Raw genomic sequence first — 19,104 nt, 5'->3', positions numbered from 1 at the left:
ATATACGTCCATGCAAAACATATGATAACAATTCGCAGGATGTCCATTCAACATTGTGAGTTATGTACTCCCTTCCACGTAAGCCGATGTTATGTCGCAGCCTATTAATAAGAGATGCTACATGAGATTGCTCAGCCGCCGCCACGGCGCAAAGAAGGATCATAACTTTTGTATTCCTCATATTCGTCCCAACTCCCACATATCAAACTGGTTACTACTCGATGCCTCCTCGCTCGCGTAGTTCTCGTCTTTGTTTATCTCATCATTCAACCCATTATCATTGTCCATTCTTCATTGTTGGAAACAATTAACATTGGTAAAAAAATATAATGGGGTTCTATTCACCACACAAATGAATATTAAATAACATGCTACAACCCAATAGTTAGCAATTAATTAGATCGCATATATAGTTGCGATCAAATAAAATAACTCAACATCAAATAAAATATAGCAATGTAGCCAACATAAGCAGCAACAAATTAATAAAAGGTTCCCAATGACGAGAGGGTGGTTTGCTGATACGCGTGGTCACTACAACGACCACACCCATTGTAGTATGCACTTTTCATTTAGGACTTTCACCACATTGGGATCCATAAGTGCTTTCGTTGCACGAACATATTGCTCTGTTGGTAGCACATGGGTAATCTCATCCAAAAACTTTATACACTGTCCAACAGTGCTAAATGTTGCATCAAACCCACTGGACCCCTTGCCTTTACTGCTCTTCTGACTACATTCACCGTACATAATGTTTTCTAATTTTGTATGTGTTGCAGCTCTGGCGGCAATTGTTTTGAGGGCCTTGCTAAGTTCTAGTGAGATTGATGGGCCGACCATTTCCCTCCATCGCCTACAACTACTCCCCTCCTAGTTTAATCATCCTCCAGCTAGGCCGAATACCTCCATGTCATCCATATCAATCGGCGCCCTTGTGGCAGTGCCCAATAAGGGCCCCCGGGTGCTCAACTCCTCCTCCAAGCGCTGCTCTTCCTCTCTCGTGGGGGGCTCTTGAGTTGAGGCATAATGGAGCAGCACTGTGGCGACCAACTGACCAAGAGTCACGCAGATGACATCATAGGTTTTACATTCGTGTTTCTTGAATATCCGAAACTGGGGTCACACCTAAGAAATACAAAAGATTGCTCCAATATTAGTAAGAATCCATTAATGTTGTAGTCAAGAATATGTCACAACAAACCGAATGCAAGTTAAGGAAAAATGTATGTTATAGAAGAAGATGAAGGTTACCCGTATTGCATTAGCCCAATGTTCTTCTGTGCCAATGCAAGCTTTAGGTGGGGTTTGGATAGTGAGATGAAATGAAATAGTTTTAAATGAAAGTTTAATAAAATATTTTTTTAATATTATTATTGTTTTGAGATTTGAAAATGTTGAATTGCTTATTGTATTTTATGTGAGAGTTGATGAAAATTATAATGATGAGATGAGATGGGTTGGGTTGAGATGGTTTTGATATCCAAACTGAGCAGCGATCGGGTTCCAACCCATACCCGTTTGGCCCATCAAATCAACAAATTTTCGTTGTGTCTTCTTAAGATGAGCAACTTTGCCCCTTACTTGTGATGCATTAGCTGCCTTTATACCAAGTGCAATCAGGTGCGTGGCAACTCTTATATGATCATGGTTTATGATTTTGGACCCAACCAATTTACCCTCCATGGTTTCTTGGTATAGGATGTCGATCAGCATCTCCATTTAAGCCCAAACCGAGAGGTCGCGATCACATAGGATCTCAACATCATCTATGGTGTGTTGTTCAATGCAAACATGCGAATGCCCAATAGACAAAACACTTCAAATCACATCAAATGAGATGTTTATGCATCATATGCTATCATCCATGGGTAATAATAACTGACTAATATGAGTAAATAATATTCTAACATGGTAGAAGGAATTAATTCATGCTTTCATAATTAAGCATGAATTGTAAGGTACAGTAATGATTGAAGTCATCTCCTGGGAAGTATCGCTAGAAATTAAGCACAACAAACAAATCCACTAAACAAATCAGAAATTTATATTCAGAACATCAGCCGAAAAAGCATAAAACAAATAACCAAATGCCAAATTTTCTAATTGTTTGTTCTGTTATCTATAATAGTTAGTAATCCAACATTACAAAAAGTAGGAAATAGAGCATAGATATACAGGTTATACAACATAAAGTAAAAAATATAACTCAAAGAGGGCATTATATTAGAACTTGATGGTCTAGGGGGATTTAATAGAAATGGAGTGAAGAGTGGAATGAAGGCCCGAACACAAGATCTTTACTCTAACGTCAAATTAAACCACTAGTTATATAAATGCAAAATGCTTAAGTTAATGGGAAATTGATGGGTACCAAGATGAACCTAGTCTTAAAGATCATTTACAAGTTCCAGATGAACCAATTACAAGGTCAAGAGCCAAGAAGATCAAAGAGGCAATGGAAGAATTGGTACAATCCACTTGAGACGAGTCTAGCAAAAGCTTAACATTCAAGATAGACTTGAAGGATGAAGATCCAGTTTTGATTCATTTCATACAAGTTATGAAATAGGGCAAAACATGACTAGGTTATTGAATTTGATAAATTTATTCATTGTGAGTTAAGTTTATCTCCTCTTGTTCTTGAATGAACTTTTGAACTTATCAAAGGCAAATCACAACCTTTGTAACGTTCTTCCTAATAATTTAGGTTCTTGAGACAGGTTTTTCAACAGGTCTAAATTTTCATATAATCTAGGTTATTGAAACGAGTTCCTCAACGGGTCTAAATTTTCCATTGACTTGATTTTGACTTTCTTAGGTGAGTTTTCAAATTGATTATAGGTTCAATGAATTCCATTCTCACGGATTCATATAAAAAATAATCAATCTCGACATTTAGTCAATAATAACCTTTGATGCGTATCAATTAGTCTGGTAATTAGTACAACTTTCGCCACATCCATTTCAAAGAATGGGAATAAACGAATATTGGAGGGTTATAAACAGACATTCAGGTGTATTTGATCATGATTTCAGCCACCAAATCTCAATCAATATCAGGCACATCTGAGCCTACTAAACGAACAGGGACTTGATATATTGGCAACAAAGGGACTGACTGTATTGAAGCCAAATTTGTGTCACTGTAAGCAACAGACTAAGACTATGTTTGGGTACCAAAGTATTCTCAACACTTTTCAAGTATTCTCGTACTTTTAAAAATACTTCACATGCCAAACAACTTAAAATACCCTCAATGAGACCCACAAACTCACTTTAATCTCTACTAATAACTATTCACAAACATTCTATAATACTTATTACTATTATATATAAATAAAAAATAAAATCACTATAATATATAAATAAAAAATAAAATAATTATAATATATAAATAAAAAATAAAATCGCTATAATATATAAATAAAAAATAAAATCACTATAATATTTATCACTATTAAGTATAAATAAAAAATATTTATCACTATTATATATAAATAAAAAATAAAATCACTAAAATATATAAATAAAAAATAAAATCACTATTATATATAAATAAAAAATAAAATACTATAATATATAAATAAAAAATAAAATCACCATTATATATAAATAAAAAATAAAATACTATAATATATATATAAAAAACAAAATCACTATAATATTTATCACTATTATATATAAATTAAAAATAAAATCACTATAATATATAAATAAAAAATAACATTACTATAATATTTATCACTATTATATATATAAATAAAATCACTACAATATTTATTAATATTAAAAAATCACTATAATAAAATCATTATAATATTTATTACTAAAAATAAAATCACTATAATATTTATGGGACTCACACATTTTTCAACTACCTATCTAAAAGTCAACAACTCAACATACTTCACACATCTAAACAATTCAAAATACTCTTAATATGACTCACAAACTCACTACAATCTCTACTCATAACTATTCACAAACATTCTCAATACTTTTTAAATATTCTCACTACCCAAACGTACCCTAAGCCATAACCCTAAAATGCAATATGACTCCTACAAGAACAAAAGATAATGACATTACCAGTAAAAAAAAATATAGGAAATAACAGAGTGATAAAACTTAAGCCATTGAACAAGAGAGAACTAAATTCCATGAGAAATGAAACAAAAAATTGCAATCAAGTCGATAAAAAAAAAGGAAAAAAAATGAAAAAGCCCTAAAGATCAGAAGAAACAATGGCAGATTCCTAAACTTTGAGATTAAAAAATCGAAATCCATGAAGACAAGTGGCCATTGGACAAGAAAGCACTAACATCCATGAGATCAAGTCAGCAAAGAAAGGCGGGTCTGAAGAGAAAAAAATAACGATGGCAGATTCCCCAACATTGAGATCAACTAAAACTCAATGCCCAGAGAGAGAATATGTCCAGCTTTGGTTCCTCAGCTACACCTCCCAAAACCCTTATAAATATGACGAGTTAGGCTTTAGAAACTCTTATTCACATTGCAGCTAAATCTAGAAAGAGTGAAAATAAAAAAACAAAGATGGGACAACCACATATTTTAGCCATGAAAATTTCTAAATGTAAGTCCTATATTCTTACACACTACTTAAAAATATGTGATTTTATCATTTTACCCTCATAAACATGAATAAATATAAGGGTAAAATGATAAAATTACATATTTTTAAGTGTTATGACGAGTGTGGAACTTCTATGTAGCACGACTCGCTAGCCATACCTTTTCCAACACAAGGCCTCCCACTAACGGAGTTCTCACTACCCTTAGCCAAACATGGGTTTAAAGTCATATTTGTCAAAACAGAGTATAATCACAAGAGGGTTGTGAGTGCTTTGGATGAAAAGAACCACTTGGAAAATCAAATTCATCTAGTTTCAATCCTAGATGGGATGGATCTGTTATAGGATAGAAATGAGCTGGGTAAGCTATCTGAAGCCATTATCCGGGTCATGTCTGGGAAGCTGGAGGAGCTCATAGAAGACATCAAAATTCTGGCCATTATCACAATGTTGGCAAGGCCAACCAAGTATCCATAGAATGATCTCACACTTCAGAAAATACTGAAAAACAAACACAAATAGCAAAGAACCACAAAACCCAAAACATACTTAACACCATACAAGAACACAGAGATACTTAACACCATAGAAATACACATACTTAACACCATATAAATACACAGACATAATTAACAAATAACGCCATATAAATACACAGACATACTCCCATAAATACACAAACTGGATTAACATCAATTTTAGCTCCCAAAAATACTTAAAACACCATATGCAAAACCGAAACATACAGTGAAATAATAAAAATGGACTATGGTGAAATACCAAAATGGGAGTGGATCTTTGCTTACCCGGAAGGAGCGCGTCCTCGAACCATATTTTTAACAATTACAGTTTTTTAGACGAAATTTAAATTTAGTCCCACAAGATCACTTTTAGGGATGAAAAAAAATCATCCTTCACAATTTCATCCCAAAAATCCAAATTTGTTGCCATGAATATTAGTTTAGCTTGTTAGATTAATAATAGTCAATAGTCAATTTCTTTTTTGACAGGCTGTAACTTTCATTGGCTGTAACGCTTCAAAATGATATAGCATGGCGAACGGCATCAAACATTGATTGGCAAGGAGATGTCATTGTGGTTCATGACCCCAATGGCTTTCCAATTGTAACTTTGGCCAATTCTTTTTCGAAAAATATAATTAAAGTTAATCATTGTATAACACCAATGATCAAAAGTGTAGAACTTGTGCTAAGACATTGTATAACACCCATGATTGAGTATATATAAGAGAGAAGTAGTGAATATGATTCCAGTTTTCCTAAAACAAAACAGTTCTTGAGGATTATAATGATTTCAAGATTTTCCAATTGTTATATTTACTAGCTCTTTTGGAGCATATATCTTAAGAAAAATGCTAGGGAGTCCCGTTTATTTGCCCGATTGTCTTTTCCTTTTTAAATAAAAAAAATTGATTTAGTGATTAAGAAAATATTTTTTAATAATATTATAATTTTTTTTATTTTAACACTTTTAAATATTTAAAAAACAAAAAAGTTTTAATATTATTAAATAATATTTTCTTAATGGTCAAAAAAAATAAAAAATAAAAAAAAAGTAAAAATTTGAGAAAATCAACCGGGAGCACATTGGGCTCCCTAGCATCTCCCATATCTTAACGTAGTCCAAGCTTTTCTTAAATCATTACAAATAGCATACCAAAAAGACAAGAATGTGTAACTGACTTGATGACATTACATGCCCATATCAAAGAGACCACATGAGTGGTTTGGATTTAAAATTCACTTTAATTTATTTTATTTTATTATTTTTTTTTAATTTTTATATAAAACATAATAAATAATACAACTTTTTCAAATCTCAAAATAATAATAATATTTTATTTTACTATTTACGAATAATTTCAATTCATTTCTAAATCTAATCCACTCTTGATTTGTGGGCTCCATAGAAAAGAAAATTACCATTATATCCAAGGCAAATGGGCTAGCCCAAGGTTAATTGTAGTGTCGTGTGGAAAATATATAATCAATTGAATGATCCAGCTCAATATAAGAATGTGATCTTGATACTAGATACGTGTTTTAAGCTCAGTGAGATTGACGCGTGTGTGTGTGATATTTATATATATATATATATATATATATATATATATATATATACTAGTAAAGGGAAAACACGTGCATTGCACGTGTGCCCAATTGCAAAAACATGAAAAATATTCTTAAAAATAAAAATTTCTTGTAAAAACATGTAATAAGAAAGAGAGAAAATAACCTAATAACAAAATAATATATACGCCAAAATAAAGTAATATACATATCAATCATAATAATATACATGCCAAAATAAAATTAGCTAATCATATATCTCAACTATACATCTCAAAATAAAGTAATATATGTATCAACTATAGTAATATATATATACATCCAAAATAGTTTGATACAAGTTTACGAAATAAAGCAAATTTTAGCAAATATCTTTAGATAATGATTGGTTAGTGAATCTCTCTCGTCATTCTATCTAGTAAACACACTATCATTCTCTACGTGATACAGAATTCCACTCCGGTAGGAAAAATCAATCTCAGAGTAACCAATAAGAAAGTCCAACCAGCACTTTAGGTTCAATGAAAAATTATGTACTTTAAATTAAAACAATCATCTTATGACAGGAAGGTTATTATGATCCAGCAACAAATGCAGTACCTCTTCAACTAATTTTCTTCTCATAATTCGAAACATATCAAGTTCAAAACACAAAGATACACCACACTTTCATTACTGATATTACCTTTTTTCATTTTCCTCTATTTTTCTCAGCGACCAAACATTGGAGTAAACAAAGTAAAAAGCTAAAAAAGTAAAATAAAATCCTGAATTATGAACTATGAATAGACATATACAAACCTCAAAGCAGCATAAACTTCAAACCAAAAAGTCCAAATTCCTTGCAAGAAACAAACCAACAAATCAGATTAACTAAAGGAAAAAATATAAACACCTTTGAGGAAAATGAGGGTAAAGATTAACTTTTCCATTTCCCCTACTCCTTTTTCTTAACAACCTCCAGGCCCATCAACAAACCCAGCAAAGAGTTTACATAAAAAATTCAAAGAGAATGGAAGGAAGAGTATGGCACCATATACAAATATAATCCTCTATCTTTCGTCCTCATGCCACCTTGCATATAACATGCAGGGGAGAAAGAGGACAACAAACAAGACACGGGTCATGCATATCTAAGACTTTCCCACAAGCCTCTCCTGCAAGATCTTCCCAAGCTTTATGTATAGAGCTTGCTGCTCCTTGAAAGTGAGGTTCATCAATATCTAAAAAATATTTTCATATCAGCTTACATATTCATACATATTGATTCATGCTATCTAAATGGATAGGTAAATTTTTATGCACAAGCATGTAAAAGCAGTACCTAGTTCAAGATTGTATCAACTGAGAGGCTTTGTTGCACAACAAATGCATGATGGCTGAATTTTATTTAATTGATGAATCAACATAGACTTATGGTTCGAGTCTACAATTTACAAACAAGGTATCATGGTTATCAAGCAAAACTCAACAAAGTTAGAGTGAAACTTTCAGCATTCAGGGTTAAACTTGTAATCTGTTGCTACTTGTTTTTTTCCGTATAGATTTGAACAAATCTTTACATATTTGAAGAGATCGTGTTCATATATCAATCTTTTTTTTTTTTCCTTCTCAGTTGATTTCTATTTTATGTTCAGGATTTTTTCATTGTAGTTTTTTTTTATAACTTTATAGATCCGTTTTTTTTTTTCAGATCTGTGATTTTTGTTACTCTTATTTTTGCTTCTGTAAATTTCCTGTTAACACCTTCTTTGCTTTGTTATGCATTTTCTTCTATCATTTTTTTCATCTATCGAGCATATTTGTTTAGCTATAATCTGAGGTTCTGTGAAACTTCTGGGTTTGGAAAAGTCTACTTCTTTCGATAGTTATTCATCTCGTTTCTATATGCACATATATTTTTACAGTTTTGACAATTTTACACATGTATTACGTGTTTCGATCTTCTACACCTACATGAATTTTATTTAGTTTAACAATTTCTTCTATACCTACTTCTTTCCATTTTCCTTCTTCGTCAAGCATGTGTCTATTCAGCATGTGTCTATTCTGTTATGAATTGACCTGAAAGTATCGAAGTGTAAAATATCTAGCTACGCTGTTTAGATGCAATTTTTTTTTTTTTTTTTTTGGTAGCTGTAATTTCGATTTTTTACTTTATAATTTCTACTTTTAATTTTTTTTAATTGCAATTCCTACTTTCTTTGTCACGAATATGTCTATTCTGTTATGAGTTTAAGTTATTATATTTTACCTTGTAAATATTGGGTCTGAAATTATCCAAGCTAAAAAATTTTAACATGCATGTGTATGAACTATTTCATGAAAGCATAGAGAAATTCATATTTAATTGAGAACAAAAGCATATGGAAGCATATCAAGTTGATTATATTTCATCAAAGCATAGAAAATTTCATATTTTACTAAGAAAAAAAAGAAACAAAAACATACCGTGTTGATTTCAAAATTTACAAACGATCTGGCAGGTTTCACATACTTCAGCTTCTGAACATTTCCATAAATTAGATCTATTCAAATCTGTAAGGATGAACACTGCGATTTTTTCATTCACGTACACAGGAAAAAAGAAACAAGAATATTCACATCTATGAAAAAAAAAAAATTACTCTTTGTTGTTATTGGTCGTATGGTTCTTCGTTTATATTTTTTCCTAGATAACTTAACAGATCTTCATAGATCTCAACAGATCTATTAAAAAAAGGATATCAAGGGATAACAAAATTATTTAGAAAAGTAAAAATTAATTTATTTCTAACAATTAATTATTGCATATAAAATAAAGAACTGAATAAATAGTATAAAATACTCAATACAGAATAATCGACATAAAAGAAATACCTGTGAAAGTTGAGAGCTGAGAGGCAAATTTAGAACCTGATTTGAGAATGTTAAAACAACGTGATGACTGAATTTATACAAAGCGGCAAGCGGTGGAAAACGGAGAAAAAAATAAATCCAAATCTAACAACAGTCGGTGCAAGCGGTGATAAAAAGAAGATAACAACTGGAAAAGTGAAACTGGAAAGCACTGGAAAAAATGAACGAAAACGGGCGGCAGCTGCTTATCGAAGCGGTGCAAGAAAGAACTGGAAAGCACAAACGGTGCTAGAAAGAACTGGAAAGCACAAACTTGTAAATTGAATTGAAAAGTAGGGGTATAATCGGGAAAAAAATAGAGTAAAACTACAAACAAAGGATGCAAACGGAAAATGATTATAAAAGTAAGGGCAATTCTGGAGAAAAGTGATTTTACACAAAATCCATTAAACACACGTGACAGCAGATATCAGTAAAATGAATTGAAATACAGGGGCAAATTCGGAAGAAAAATTAGACAACACCTGCCTGCTTATTGGCGCTTATTACATATAAGATATATATATCTCCTTTTAACTTAAAAGTGTCTATTGCCCGATGAACAGTGAGATGGACAGTATTAAACAGTAATCTTATTTTATGCTTTTCTTCTTCGTCCCTCTCTACCTCTTCATAGCACTACTCTTCACGATATCACCACAGATCAACACAACAAAATACCATAAAATCACAGTAAAATCACCACAAAATTACTACAAAAATACTACAAAATAAAAATCACCACACAAATCACGGTGGTGGAAGAGAAACTGGCCGTGTGTGAGAGGGAGAGATGTCGTCAGAGAGTGAAGGAAGGTGAGCATGCATGGTGGCTTGGCTAGATGTGGGGATGGCTACGAGAGGTGGTCGGTGGCCAAAGGAGGTCCCGATGATGGTGCGGTAGCCAGAGGAGGTGGAGTCCCGTCGTGGGTGTGGAGAATCCGTGCAAGAGAGAGGTGGACTTCGTGGAGGCAAATGGCAGGGAGATGGAGGTCGAGCTCACTAGAGGAGGGTGGGAGGGGAGGCTACCGTGGAGGTGGTGGCACCAGAGGATGGCGCACGGCGGCGCAACAACATCAAGCACATTCAGGCTGTGCACTGCCAAGAGAGAAAAAGAGAGAGCGTGAGAGAGGGAAACAGGTGTGGGGGGACTCGCCGGAGTGAGTTGGTGCCGGTGAAAGGGGCGATGATGCTCACTGGCGCACGGTGGCGCCGGGTTGGGCAGTGGAGGAATTGGGCATGGGGAGTACGCAGTACGCTGAAGGAGAAGGAGGAGAGAGAGAGAGAGAGAGAGCAAGGGGAGAAAAGTGAGAGAGAAAGAGAGAGGGGCAGGAGTTTTATTGTAAAATCCAACGTCTGAGATCTAAAATTTGTTTAAAGATATTGTGCAGATTTTATACACTTTAAAATTATATAAATAATTTCTATTAAAATTTAGAGATACAATTATAAGATTGTAATATTTATCACTATAATAAATAATTTTTCTTGTTAAAATTTATATATAAATAATTTCTCTTATTAAAACACTGATTTAAACTAATTTAAAATTTAAATATTTAAAATATAAATAATATATCATACATAAACTATCAAATTTAATTTATAAAATACTAATATTTCATCATTAAATAAATGATGAAATTTTATTAAATATTTTTAAAAAATTAATCGCGACCATTCATTTTAAGTCCTTATTAAATATTTTTCAGAAATTAAAATCATATAAATAATTAGAGTTTTAACATAATTTAAGTATGATAATATCCTTAATTAACTAAATAAATAGTATATGATACATAAACTATCAAATTTAATTTATAAAATACTAATCTTCTATCATTAAATAAATGATGAAATTTTAATAAATACTTTTAACAAATTAAAACTATATAAATAATTAAAGTTTTAACATAATTTAAATATGATAATATTCTTAATTAACTAAATTAGGCAAACGTGAGTGGGAAAGAGAGAGAAGGAGAAAGGAAAAGTGTGGGAAAATGTTGGTTTTTAGATTTTAAATCTCAACCCTTCGTTTTGAATCTTCACATTTAATTTAACAGTAAAAATTTAAATATTGATTTAAACTAATATAAAATAAATAATTAAAATATAAATATTATATCATACACTTAAAATTAATTTTAATTTATAAAATACAAAGTTTTTAGATAAAATGAACGTCACTTTATTGGTAACAAATCAATTCCATTCATCCAAATCCTAGTCGGTAAACATCCCCATCGACTACCTTTAGAAAAGGCCAAAACACCACATGGGTGGCCGACTTGCAAATTGCAATCATCACATTTCGTGGCTCGATTACGACACCACATAAGCGGTGCAATCTCTTTGACATAAGCGGTTCAATCTCTTTGTTTTGGGTACTTTTTGAACGAGTCATATGAGCCATTGATCCTGACACCAGAGTGAAGAAGTACTCCTCCATTACCACATCTGCATGAAGCTTGATCCCCAGCATGGCTTGGAGCCTTGGTTGGACATGGACAATACTCTCACTGATTTTGCTTGCTTATCTCCTGCAAGAATATTGGGTATGGAAAAGCAGGAACAAGAACAGGAAATTACCTCCTGGTCCAAGAGGATTTCCTATTTTGGGGAATCTTCATATGTTGGGGGAATTCCCTCACCAAGATCTGCATCGATTGGCCAAAAAACACGGCCCCATCATGTACTTGCAATTAGGCTTGGTCCCTGTCATTGTTGTCTCATCTCCTGAAGCTGCCGAGCTGTTCCTCAAAACACATGACCTTGTATTTGCAAGTAGACCACCTCATGAGGCTGCCAAGCTTATCTCTTATGAGCAAAAAAACTTGTCCTTTTCTCCATACGGCTCTTACTGGCGCAACGTACGCAAGATGTGCACGCTCGAATTGCTCAGCAACCTTAAAATCAATTCTTTCAAATCCATGAGAAAACAAGAGCTTGGCTCACTGGTAAAGTTTCTTCAAGAGGCGGCTGCTAATTTTGCTGAAGTCGATCTCAGCGCGAAGGTTTCATCACTCAGCTTGGATATGAGTTGTCGTATGGTGTTGGGGAAGAAGTACATGGATAAGGATTTTGATGAGAGTGGATTCAGGGCTGTAATCCGAGAGGGAATGGAGCTTTCAGCAGTCCCCAACCTTGGTGATTACATTCCTTGTATTGCTCCCCTTGACCTTCAGGGGTTGAAACGACGCATGAAGGCTGTAAGTAAGATATTTGATGACTTTTTGGAGAAGATCATCGATGAGCATGTCCAATCCAAGGACGAAAATAAGGCTAAGGACTTTGTTGACGTCATGTTGAGTTTCATGGGATCTGAAGAATCTGAGTACCTTATTGAACGGTCAAACATCAAAGCAACAATTTTGGTAATTTTCACAGAACTTCCCTTATATGCGAGTATGGGTCAAGTACTGTACTATTTTGATTTATAGATAATAGCAGCACCACCAATAATATCTCTCCCAGCTCAGCAGCTCACTGTCGTGGCACTCAAACCAGTCAACATCCATTGCAGAATATTTCCAACTCAGCAGATGGCAAACAAACCCAAGATTAGTTATGCCCTCTTACGTAAATACACATTGTGATTTGTTTGTAGTGAGGATTCTTGTTGTAACTGCCTCTGACATAGACTAGCATGAGTGTGCATCATGCACAGCACGTATTCGATAATTTGCCCGAATGTTCTGGGCTCTTTTTATTGCCTATATAAACAACACTGTATTGCTTCAGTCATATAATGAAAACATTAATTCTTGAGCCTGTTATCTAGCATGGTATCAAGAGCCACTACAAAGACAAACGTCTGCTCCCATGGCTGAAGCATCACCACCACCCACTTCTTCTTCTTCCCTTCCACACCTCTCCCATTTAGTTACCGTCAAACTCACTCATGAGAACTACCTTCTTTGGCGCACACAAATGGTTCCCTATCTTCGGGGTCAAGACCTTTTTCATTTTGTTGATGGTTCAAGTAAACCACCTTCTCGTTTTCTTTCGGATAAAACCACCATTAATCCAACCTTTCTTGCTTGGACCAAAACTGATCAGATGATCCTTAGTGCCATTATATCTACTCTGTCCGATAACCTCATTGCTCAAATGGTTGGGCATTCTACCTCTCAAGCGGCCTGGTCAGCCATTGAAAAACTTTTTTCATCTCAATCTCATGCGCGAGTGACTCAACTCCGTTATCAGCTAGCCACCATTTCAAAAGGAGCCAGCTCTGTTTCTGATTATTTTCGGAAACTTAAACACCTTTCAGACACTATGTGTGCTGCCGGCACCCCTCTTTCTTCTGATGAATTTACCTCTTACCTTCTTGCTGGCTTAAACAGCGATTATGATGCTCTTGTTATGTCCATAACAGCCCGACTTGAACCAATGGCTCCTGAGGAATTATACAGTTTACTTCTCACCTATGAAAGTCGTCTGGCCCATTCCACCCACCTACCTGCGTCCACCATTCTCTCTGCCAATTACACCTCTGGCCCTCCCAATCACACAAATCGTGGACGAGGAAATTACCGAGGTCATAACCGTGCTCCTTTTCGCGGTCGTGGTCGAGGTCGTCACTCCTCCTCTCAAACCTCTGCAAATACCTTCGCACCTTCACCTCTCCCTCACGGCAAACCCATCTGTCAAGTCTGTGGCAAAGTTGGTCACAGTGCCATAAAATGTTACTTTCGCTTTGATCATGCCTATCAAAGTGAACCTCCGCGAAATCTCACCGCCAACTACAGCAGCTCAAGTGCTTCACCTGATTCATCGTGGTATCCCGACACGGCTGCAACCAACCATATTACCTCAGATATGTCCAACCTCAACCTCACTTCAGGACCTTATGGTGGTAATGAGCAAATTCGGATTGGTGATGGCACCGAGCTACCTATTGCCAACATTGGTGACTCTAAAATCTCTACTCCCTCTCATTCTTTTCTTCTTAAAAATCTGTTACATGTCCCTGCCATTACAAAAAATTTAGTTTCTGTACAGCGTTTCTGTCATGATAATTCGGTTGTGTTTGAATTTCATAGTTCTCATTTTCTTGTGAAGGATTCAACGACGGGAACCCCTCTCCTTCGTGGTCCCATGCGTAATGGCCTCTACTCCTTCTCCAACATCATTCCATCTGCAACTTCGGCACAGGCCCTTATTGGTGAGCGCACCACTCCTTCTCAGTGGCACTCGCGATTGGGTCATCCGTCACTACAACTTGTCTCTCGAATTATCTCCAAATACAATCTTCCAGCTTCCTCTCCATCTACGTCTACTTCTTGTTCAGCTTGTCGTGCTGCTAAAAGTCACCAGTTGCCGTTTAAATCATCTCATCAGCACTCTTCCAAACCATTGCAATTAATTTACACAGATGTATGGGGCCCTGCCCCTGTCCTTTCTCGTGAAGGATTCAAATACTATGTGTCCTTTTTAGATGATTTTACTCGGTATACATGGTGGTATCCGCTTGTGCAAAAGTCTGATGTTATGTCTATCTTTTTAAAATTTCAAGTTCATGTTGAACGGTTTTTCAATTCAAAAATATTGTCTCTCCAAAGTGATTGGGGTGGTGAATATCGTTCTTTTAAAAATTATCTTACTTCTCAAGGCATCTTACATCGCATCTCTTGTCCTCATACTCACCAACAAAATGGTGCAATAGAACGAAAACATCGACACATCGTCGAAACGGGCCTTGCTCTTATGGCCCATGCATCCTTACCTCAACTTTATTGGGCCGATGCCTTCCATACGGCAATTTTTCTTATCAATCGCTTGCCTTCTCCTGCCTTACACCATTGTTCTCCGTATGAAAAATTATTTCACAAACCACCTGATTATTCTTTTCTTAAAATTTTTGGCACTGCTTGTTGGCCCCATCTCAGGCCTTACAATCGCCATAAATTAGATCTCCGTTCAACACAATGTCTTTTCCTTGGTTACAGTGATTCCCATAAAGGATATCGCTGCCTTCATCTCCCTACTGACCGATTATACATTTCTCGGGACGTAGTGTTTGATGAACAACTTTTTCCTTTTTCCTCTCCAACCCAGCCCACGTCCCTGACTTCCTCCCTTCCTTCAATTTTAGGCCCTCATCCTTTTATTTCCCAGCCTGCCCAAACCGCAACCTCCTCTTCACTCAATAGTCCAACTCCTTCAATTCGGCCCATTAGTCCCTCATCCGAATCTCTATCTCGGCCCATTAGTCCCATTTCCTCCTCTCGGCTCAATCCCGTATCCCCTTCCATTAATCCAACTCTAACTTCCAGCCCATATATCCCTTCAGAAAACACTCTGCCTCCCGAAAATCCCTCTCTTCCGCCTGTATCTTCCTCTCCAGCTCAGCTTCCTTCATCCTCTATCTCCTCCATTGTTACTCGATCTCAAACCAATTCTCTCAAACCCAGAGTTTACACTGATGGCACGGTTCTTTGGCCACCACCGAAAAGTTTTTTGACCATTACCTCCTCCGTTCCTGAAGATCCTCTATGCTACACTGAAGCTGTCAAGCACCATGAATGGCGCACTGCCATGTCCACTGAGTTCCAGGCCCTTCTTCAAAATAATACTTGGAGTCTTGTACCAGCTCCTGAAAATACTAACGTTGTTGGTTGTAGATGGGTTTTCAGGACTAAGCGTTTATCTGATGGCACTGTGGATCGCCGAAAAGCTCGCTTGGTAGCAAAAGGCTACCATCAACAAGCTGGAGTGGATTTTTTCGAGACTTTCAGTCCAGTGGTTAAACCCACTACGATCCGCACCATACTGTCCATAGCTGTTACTGAGCACTGGTCTATTCGGCAGCTTGATATTAGCAATGCCTTCCTCCACGGGGAGCTCCATGAGCAGGTTTATATGTCTCAACCAATTGGTTTTGTTAATCCCAATTTTCCTCATCATATATGCAAATTGAACAAAGCTATATATGGTCTAAAACAAGCCCCACGGGCTTGGTTTTCCAAGTTGAGCAATCGGCTGTTGGAGCTTGGTTTTACAGCCTCTGTTTCGGACTCTTCTCTATTCATTTATCATCATGCCTCTGTCACTTTATTTTTTCTAGTATATGTGGATGATATCATCCTCACTGGCTCAGACCCTGAGGCAATTCGAAGTGTGCTCCATGCTCTCAGTTCTTCCTTCCCTGTTAAGGATCTCGGACCACTTCGTTTCTTTCTTGGACTGGAAATTCAATCACTTGGGACGGGACTTCATTTATCTCAGACCAAGTATATTTGTGACTTACTGAAGAAAACAAATATGGATCTTGCTAAGCCAGTGACGTCTCCTATGTCTGCCTCGGCTCCATTGACTCTTTCTGATGCTCCAACCTTTGAAGATCCCAAACTTTATCGCAGCACGGTCGGCAGTCTCCAGTACTTGTCCCTAACACGTCCTGATGTTGCCTATGCCGTCAACAAAGTGTGCCAATTTATGCACACTCCGAAGGTTCCCCACTGGCAGGCTGTCAAGCGAATATTGAGGTACCTTAAACACACTGCTCACCTTGGCTTGCATATCAAACCTTTTTCTGAGTACACTCTGCAAGCCTTCACGGACGCCGACTGGGCAGGATGCCCTGATGATCGGCGCTCCACAGGGGGTTTTTGCATCTTTCTCGGCTCTAATCTTGTCTCATGGGGATCCAAGAAACAAAGTACCATCGCACGCTCTAGCACCTAAGCAGAATACCGAGCATTGGCTAACACCACTGCCGAGCTTCTCTGGTTTCAATCCTTACTCAAAGAGCTTGGTGTTTTCCTTCCTAAACCTCCCACTCTTTGGTGTGATAACCTGGGAGCTACGTACCTTTCAGTAAACCCTGTCATGCACTCCCGTACCAAGCACATAGAGATAGACTTTCATTTTGTCCGAAATCAAGTTGCCTCCAAAACTCTCCATGTTGCTTTTATCTCCTCCAAAGATCAGGTTGCGGATGTCTTCACAAAACCATTGGTCTCCAACAGGTTTCAGCTTCTACGGTCGAGTCTCACCCTGGTACCCATGCTGGACTCGCGGGAGGCTAATAGCAGCAGCACCAATAATATCTCTCCCAGCTCAGCAGCTCACTGTCGTGGCACTCAAACCAGTCAACATCCATTGCAGAATATTTCCAACTCAGCAGATGGCAAACAAACCCAAGATTAGTTATGCCCTCTTACGTAAATACACATTGTGATTTGTTTGTAGTGAGGATTCTTGTTGTAACTGCCTCTGACATAGACTAGCATGAGTGTGCATCATGCACAGCACGTATTCGATAATTTGCCCGAATGTTCTGGGCTCTTCTTATTGCCTATATAAACAACACTGTATTGCTTCAGTCATATAATGAAAACATTAATTCTTGAGCCTGTTATCTAGCAATAGATGGTGCTAATTTCCTAGAAAAAAATATGGTTGCAGGACATGCTTGCAGCCTCAATGGACACTTCAGCAACAGCAATTGATTGGGCACTCTCAGAACTAATGAAGCATCCACGTATAATGAAGAAACTTCAAAAGGAGCTGGAAAATGTGGTGGGCTTGAAGAGGATGGTAGAGGAAGCAGACTTGGATAGGTTGGAGTATTTGGACATGATTGTAAAGGAAACCTTAAGGCTACATCCAGTAGTACCACTTTTGCTTCCTCATGAGGCCAGGGAAGATTGCAGAGTTAATGGTTTCCACATTCCCAGAAAGTCTAGAGTGATGATAAACGTATGGGCAATCGGGAGAGACCCGAGTGTTTGGAGTGATGCAGAGAAGTTCTTCCCGGAGAGGTTTGTTGGGAGTAACATAGATCTAAGGGGACGTGACTTCCAACTAATCCCATTTGGTGCCGGTAGAAGAGGCTGCCCGGGGATGGAGTTGGGTCTAACTGTGGTTCGGCTAGTAATAGCACAACTTGTGCATTGCTTTGATTGGGTTCTTCCAAAGAACATACTCCCAACTGAGTTGGACATGACTGAGGTGTTTGGTGTTACAGTTCCTAGAGCCAAGCATCTACTTGCCATTCCTACTTATCGGCTTCAAGATTGACATAATCTTCGTTCTTTTTTGTTTTTGTTATCTTAAGTAATCTGCCTGTGCAATTTCTGAAATTTCTAGTTAAGTTGTACATAATCATTTGTGAATTCCACTTTCTGTTTGCATATGGACCATATTTTCTGCTGGACTGTCTTGCTAGACATTTTCAAGCTAGAATTTACTTCGCTTTCTTTACGGGACCAGAGAACGCGTGTTGATGGATTGGATTTTCTTTTCTGATACGCACCTTCGGAAATAGTTACACTCATGAATACATAAATGCTATACAATTATTTTAAAAAAGATGAATATATATAGAATTTACATGAAAAAATAATTAAATTTTTAATAATAGATCTTTTTTTTTTTTAAATAATTGTATAGGACTTGCATAATTCACGATTGTATGTAGCATTATTCTACACACTTTACAGATCAAATCTAATCGGAGCCTAAATTTACCCTTTTGAATAATTAGATATGTGATTTGTAGTTTGAACAACAAAACAACGAAATTATGAGAG

At 36.3% G+C, this 19,104-nt stretch overlaps 1 protein-coding gene and 1 long non-coding RNA gene across 2 annotated transcripts; one reads left to right on the top strand and one right to left on the bottom strand.

Annotated features, from left to right (window-relative positions):
• Positions 1-7,329: 7,329 nt before the first annotated feature.
• On the bottom strand, positions 7,330-9,838 carry LOC108983313. Its single transcript, XR_001994842.2, has 3 exons — positions 9,545-9,838; positions 9,137-9,223; positions 7,330-7,908 (listed from the first exon to the last, which is right to left on the bottom strand). It is a non-coding gene; the product is annotated as an uncharacterized LOC108983313 (long non-coding RNA).
• Positions 9,839-11,758: 1,920 nt separating this feature from the next.
• LOC108985784 (cytochrome P450 71AU50-like) lies at positions 11,759-18,723 on the top strand. The gene is made up of 2 exons (XM_018958204.2): positions 11,759-12,939; positions 17,978-18,723. The coding sequence occupies exons 1-2, from the start codon at positions 12,046-12,048 to the stop codon at positions 18,590-18,592; spliced, it is 1,509 nt and encodes a 502-aa protein (XP_018813749.2). The 5' UTR covers positions 11,759-12,045; the 3' UTR covers positions 18,593-18,723.
• Positions 18,724-19,104: the final 381 nt, after the last annotated feature.

This window comes from Juglans regia, chromosome 1 (assembly GCF_001411555.2).
Source record: "Juglans regia cultivar Chandler chromosome 1, Walnut 2.0, whole genome shotgun sequence".
Taxonomy (NCBI): domain Eukaryota; kingdom Viridiplantae; phylum Streptophyta; class Magnoliopsida; order Fagales; family Juglandaceae; genus Juglans; species Juglans regia.
Note: the sequence above shows the minus strand (reverse complement) of the source record. Positions and strands in the feature narration are given on the sequence as shown.